Raw genomic sequence first — 6,782 nt, forward strand, 5'->3', positions numbered from 1 at the left:
GTTCAAATAAGAAAAGGGTTAATAATCAAAATTTTAGTTGATTTCAGAATCTAAATATTGAAATAAAAATTAAATAATTCTTTTGTGTAGTGTGAAATATGTTTTTAAAAAGATAAAAAACGTGAACAATAAATTTGCAGCCTAAGTTGTAATGTACTGATTATCTTGCTTTAACGTTCTCTGTTGTATAAGCCTTTATATTGCAATGAATATCATCTTGTTAAAAAGCCTCTATATTGCAATGAATATCATCTTGTTAAAAAGTATCTCTCTCCACTTTCACGAGAAATGCGCAAGTTTATTTGCAGTCTGTCGTATGAAACATCATCTTTGATCGCAATGAGTTTCATCTACAACAGATAAACAAAAGGGTTTTTTCTGTCATCACCGGCCACAAAAGAATTGGATTGCTTAACAAGATTAAAGCAGTGTATTTTTGTATTTCAAGTGAACATGTAAGATTTTAAGAACTCGCACTCCATAAGATAGGGCAACTTTATAATAATGTTTGTATAAATCAAACTGAAATTTATTTCAACAGAAAAAAATTGACCACTTGAAAGTAATTTTACTGAAGATTAACTTGGTATTAAAAGGGTTCGGTTGTGTGAAAGGAAGAACACATACCCAGAATCTCAAATTAAATTAGCACTAGTATAACATTACTGCTATCGGGCAAAAACAGGCCCAAGCATACTGATTAAAAACTTCTGAAGCCAAAATCCTCTACCACTTTCTCCCACGTATAATAATGGTGCCACAAGAATCAAGTTTATAATATAAGGGCAACTAAGACTGAAGAAAGGCAAAAGAAAAGCAAACTCACTACTTTGATTCCTATATCCCAAACATGTGATCCCTAACCTCGCAAAACATGTAGCTACGCTATAGAGGAAACTCGATAAGAGCAAAAAGGCAAATCTTGGCAATATATAAACTTTCAAATAAAAGCAGTTCGCCCACCCCTCCTGCTATGCCTATCATATGCAGTGTTGAATTTGTCAACAAGCTCGTTCATTGTGCTGCAACCACCAAAGAAAATAAAAAAATCTTAGATACATTAAATATGGCTCATGGACTTCAGTAAATCATAGATGACCAAGGCAACTGTGTCACCTGCTTGCACTTAAAATCTGTGGTAATAACTTGTTAGAACTTCTTTACCCGCTTGCACTATTCCAGACTTATTGACCTATTTTAATACTAAATAAATTGCAGATGACGTTTTACTAATAAACAGTCTGCACATGATTGAAGAGCTCATTTGAGAGATGAAGCTGCCGACTGACCTCATCAATCTAGTAGTCTTCTCAAAAATCCTAAATTATGAACATAAACTATCCGAAGAGAAGAGGAAAACTCATAGGTGTATCTGCATCACTCACTGCTTCATACCTCTCCGTTATCCAGCAGCCCCAATTAACTACCTCTGGTGAATTATTCTTTTTTTAATAACCATGGTGTCTGGGCCAGCTTTGTGCGCACCTCAACCAATTCTACGAGTGACTTGCTACCACCCACCAGCATAAGTACCGAGTAACTTGCTTGGACGGATGATAAAAAATCACCTAGTATTTTTGTCTTCGCTAGGATTTGAACCTGAGATCTCATGGTTAATTTTATTCTTTTCTTTTAATCAGGTAAAGATAACTACTACCTCTGATGAATTCTATTCTTCTCTTCGCTGTTATTGTCATTGTCAATTTGTCATTATCACTATTAATATTACTATTAATATTAATAGTATTATTATTATTATTATCATTATTATTATTATTATTATTAAAAAAAAATCAATCCACTTTAGTCCTAAAAACTACATTACACTGGAAAATATTTCTAGAATGAAAATGAGAAAGGAGAAAAGAGGGATGAAATAGTTAATATAAAAAGCTAGTTGAGCTACTTTCACCAATCATAAGAGAACTTATCATAGAAGCCTCAAATATCATACCTTGAGCAGTTGGTGAACATGGCGAGATAACTAACTAATAATGTGTCATTATACTCCTGCACCAAAAAGAACAAAATATAATGATAGAATCAGAAAGCAATCAAACTACAGTGGGTGCACTACAACAACAAATATAAGAACTCCAATAAGCAATTCGCAGTCAATACTCAAACTAGTAATCACTATTTGAAGATCATGAAAGTCTTAACAGGGAACCAATAAGAAGATACTCGGTAAACTCCAGAGAGGGTACACACACAAACACACACGTGTATATATCTGCAACTCCACTGAATAAGCTCGAGAAACACTCACCATCAGGAAATCATCTTTAAATTTCTCTGAGTCGATAGCTGGTAATCTTCTTAAGAGACTAGACACCTGCCTCAGAAGTGAATTCTCACAAGGGATATCACCTGCATCCACAGCAACTACAAAATCAACATCCTTGATACTGCCCTATGAAATAAAATCCATGTAGATATTTGAAGAAACTCATGAAGCTAACATTTGCGGAGCAGAAATGTCAAGGAAAAAATCAATCTCCTTTGCTCATACAATTTCTAAGGCTATTAAGCATCTGCGCTCACCCTGTCCTTCTATGACAAGCTTAACATGTATTCAGGTTGTATCATAAAATTTTATCAGGATTAGGCGAGTCACTCAGTTGAAGCACTTCCTTCACAGTCAACTTAGATGTAACTTCAGGTCCCAACAAGTTCTACATACCTTCTTGCATAGCAAGCAGATAGTGATGTAGCACTTTGATTCTGCTATTCAGCATCTTAATGGCACTATGTATGCCAGTGAGGTGGGCAGCCACTGCAAAAACCGAGCTCGTGAGTCTTAGACAAGCTCTGCTAGTAAAATAGCTGGGGAAAGTGAAGAAGATAAAATAGCAACCGATTCTAGTTTTCTTAAGCACTGCTGTAAGCTTGGAATTGCAAATACACAAAAGCTAAAGGTGCTCACGCTGAGTAGCAGCAGAACCTCCATCAGATGGTTTAAGATGAGCAACATGATCAACAGAAATCCTTTCAGCTTCAACAGTCTAGTAAGCGATGAGATATTTGAAAAGTAAAAAAATAATTTAGTTAGGGGTTCCGTTGAACTTGTTGACAAGATGACAACGGAAATTGACGTGAATATACCTCTATGTGGTAGCTTGCTTGGACAAAAATAAGCTGTGGGATGCCATCAATGACATGCAACTCTTGGAACCAACAAACAGTTCCAAAACAAAAACATTAGGAAACCAAAAGAAGCTATTCCACAAAAGAACCCAATCCACAAACTTGTAAAAACTTTGAGGTGAAAAATTAAGAAGGCTGCAGCTAAATGCTGTTAATGAATGTATTCTACTCTAACAGGGTGTCACAAGACAAACTTCTGCCAATAAAAGTTGGCATATAGATTTCAGATATTTGTCATAAAGCAATGCCCATATTGACTATATACGTACCACTTTCATAGATAGTGACTGGCAGGTCCTTTTGTGCATGATTGATGGAAGGATTGAGAAGCACGTACACAGGACTTTCATTGATATCCATCAACTGATACAAAGGAATAGATAATCAGATTGCTTATTACCAAATACATGATATTCTCATTATGGATGGACAATAACCAAGGAAACAAAGGAGATCTATTAGAAACATAATAAGCAAATTTACCATCTCCAAATAAAGTAATACTTGAATCATGGACCTTGCCCTGGCGTACCCTTACCCACCCCCAAATAAGAAATTACCTCCACAAATAAAAAGGAGACTTTACAACAGCCCTAGTCCACTAAAAATTATTGAGACCATGAAACATCGACATGATTTTCCGTTTCTCTTTTATGGCAGTAAGCATAAATGAGGCAAGAACTTCAGCTATCCCAGAATAACAGGTAGATGTCAATGATTAGAAAGATTTCAATTAGGACATGGGGGTTTTCCAAGAGCAAATATGACTAGACAGAAATAAAGAAAGCTCCCAACAAAACTCAAACGTTCAGTCAACTTATGGCACTTATCTTTTAGGCAAGAAGCATACACATCACACATCTAGCTCTTTTGCCGTGCCATCAGAGAACATGCAATTTGCCTCAGTTTGTTAAGACCAAGTCTAGCTTATCCACTTGGCATGAAGCAGTTCATAAAAGCCAAATAAGTGCCGCTTCAGAGTTTTGATGGACTAATACCACCAGTCTCAACTTAAAACTTTTTGTGTTTTTACAATTATACTTTGGATTTAAAAAAAAAAGGGAGCCAAATCAGCTGATAGAACTCTTCAGTCAAGTCTCCAGAATTCTAGTTATCCTAATCATTCTTCCTTGACTAGTTTAACCTTCATCCTGCTGTTTATAACACACTAAACTTACTTGATTCTATGGTGAATGTTAGTTACCAAGAGAATCACAAACGAAAGGCACCAAGAGTGTAAAGTATATGAGCAAATTTAAAAAATGTAACTCTAATGTTCAAAGATATACGAACAAATGACAATTATCAATTCTTTAAAAAAAATACTATATGAACAAATGATTAGTCCTGAAGTGAGTATAATGCTGAGGCGCCTTGTATGAACTGATCCTGTTGTGATTTTGCAGTACTAAACCATCCTAAGTTTATAGACCCGGACGTCAGCACCCCTTCTTCACTGTGATACTAAGACCATTTCCACAACCACAAGAACAAACAGAGAATATGACTCAACAATATTTCTAGTGAATTGAAAATGCAGCCATTTGTTGCCTTGAAATACACAATTTTTACTACTAAACATTATTAACCTCCTGAATAGCATCATTCTATAGAATCTACAGTCATCTTCTCCCTTTTCTTAGATACACATCCTCTCTGTCGCACACGGAAAAAGTTGTAATACTAGTTAGCCCTCTCTCCTTCCCTCCCTCACACAAAAAATTCAAGAGGACACTTAAAGACAATTTTTCGGAGATGAAAAGAACTCACAGCTTTGTGAATCTGCATATCAGATTCTTGTGCATCACTCCCCGTTGAATACCATCCCAGTACATAAAAGTTAGGGAAAACTTTCTTATCTGCACAAAATTCCCAACATTAGTACTATGACATACAAGCTTAAGTTATATATACCATGTAAACAAAAATTTCACTATCAGGTCATTTAAATACCAACTACAGGCAATTGTCTATCTTAAGTATAAGTTGATAATTTTCTATCTCAAGTAAAAGTTGATAATTATCTATCTTAAGCATGACTTCATACCTCACAAGATAAGACAATTAACCTGCAACAAAAAGTTAAACTACTACAATGATTTACAAAAATGAGTTTAAAGTTCCATGCACTGATAGTGTAAAAACATTTACACAATGAAATCACTTAAAAGTAACTACAGGTAAATTCTATAAATAGCATCATAGATAACCTACAATAAATGGTCAGTAACTTGCTATTACAGGTTACATTGCATTGATTGTGTAAAAATTCATTATAATGTTAGTGCATACAGCTTACATCCAAAAAAAGTTATATAGACAGAGTATATAAGTTAAGCTCATATAAATTTCAATCCCAAACTAATTCCAGTCGCAATATGGATCATTTATATGATGTATTCACGCCCATATCAATCTAATACTAAACAATTTCCTTTTAAATATCAATTTTTAAGGGAGAAAGAAGAAATCAAACTGACAGAGCTCTTGCTTCTTTTCGAGGAAAGCGCGGTCGAGGGAGTGAGTAGAGGGATCATAAAGAAGTTCGAAGCTGTTGAAGATCTCGACAGTACGGCCACTCTGTACGCCGATGACGCAACCAAAAACCCTAGGCGGCGCGGAAGCGGAAGGGGAATCGGCACCGGAACCGGAACCGTTGGAGCAGGAGTGCGAAGAAGGGGGAGGTTGGGACTGTGACTTCACACGTGTGTAGTGATCCGATATGTTGAGCATCACTAATGGATGGAGCTTAAATGTCAAGCCGCTGCTCGACGATGAAGCCATTCTCGCCGTTCCTCTTCTCGAAGATTCCCTCTGGTCCGCCGGAGAATTGATTTTGGAGAAGAGAAGAGAAGGGTAAATTTCAGTTTCTGCCGAGGGCTCTAATTCTATTCTTTTTCCTATGTGCTTTTAAATAAGCTATTTAAAAAAAGGTCATGGAGAAAAAGTAATAAAATGATTTCCAAAATTAAAGTTTTTTTTTTTTAACACGAATTAGGAGAAGGTACTACTACAACAACAACAATAACAACCCACTATAATTCACTAGTGGGGTCTGGGGAGTATAGTATGTACGCATACCTTACCCCTACCATATGGTTGTCCAACGGGACGGGACGGGATGACATTTAGCCAGGACGGGACGAAACGGAACGGGACAAACGGGACGAAACGGTAGGCCCATCCCGTCCCGCTAACAAACGGGACGAGACGGGACGGGACGGACGGTAGGCCCATCCCGTCCCGCTAACAAATGGGATGGGACGGGTCGGGACGGGACGGATTCGCGGGCCTTAAGTACCGTTTTAAAAAAAAAACTATTTAAGCATTGAGTTTGGAAACCGCTATTCTTTTGACAATGATTAAGTTTTTAAAGTTTGTAACATCTAGTTTTTTGACTTAATTAATAAACTTAAAAATTAAACGAAAATTAGAAAACTAAGTAAAGAATTATAAAATATTAAAACAAAAGACTTGTAATGAAATATTCTAGTAATTATAAATTTATAATAAATTTTATAATTTATTTAATATAATTTCAAGCCATTAAGTAACTAAGTAAGAGTGTAAGACAATTCATAAAAAAAATTCAACGCTCGGAGCTTTTTATTTTATTAATAGAACTTTCAAATCTC

General features: G+C 35.8%; 1 protein-coding gene across 1 annotated transcript; it reads right to left on the reverse strand.

Annotated features, from left to right (window-relative positions):
* Positions 1–635: 635 nt before the first annotated feature.
* On the reverse strand, positions 636–6,047 carry LOC104097082 (COP9 signalosome complex subunit 6a-like). The gene is made up of 9 exons (XM_009603595.4): positions 5,628–6,047; positions 4,918–5,006; positions 3,417–3,510; positions 3,106–3,167; positions 2,927–3,005; positions 2,684–2,776; positions 2,270–2,370; positions 1,955–2,010; positions 636–1,022 (listed from the first exon to the last, which is right to left on the reverse strand). The coding sequence occupies exons 1-9, from the start codon at positions 5,929–5,931 to the stop codon at positions 941–943; spliced, it is 960 nt and encodes a 319-aa protein (XP_009601890.1). The 5' UTR covers positions 5,932–6,047; the 3' UTR covers positions 636–940.
* Between the last annotated feature and the right edge of the window lie 735 nt (positions 6,048–6,782).

The sequence above is a fragment of the Nicotiana tomentosiformis genome, chromosome 7 (genome assembly GCF_000390325.3).
Source record: "Nicotiana tomentosiformis chromosome 7, ASM39032v3, whole genome shotgun sequence".
Classification (NCBI taxonomy): Eukaryota; Viridiplantae; Streptophyta; class Magnoliopsida; order Solanales; family Solanaceae; genus Nicotiana; species Nicotiana tomentosiformis.

Bases quoted from the DNA above. Each gene is read 5' to 3' on its own strand.
- LOC104097082 (XM_009603595.4), bottom strand. From the start codon at position 5,931: ATGGCTTCATCGTCGAGCAGCGGCTTGACATTTAAGCTCCATCCATTA. The intron at 2,777-2,926 runs GTGAGCACCTTT...CGGTTTTTGCAG, and splicing joins AGGTTCTGCTGCTACTCAGC to TGGCTGCCCACCTCACTGGC. The intron at 1,023-1,954 runs GTATGATATTTG...TGGTGGTTGCAG, and splicing joins ATGTTCACCAACTGCTCAAG to CACAATGAACGAGCTTGTTG.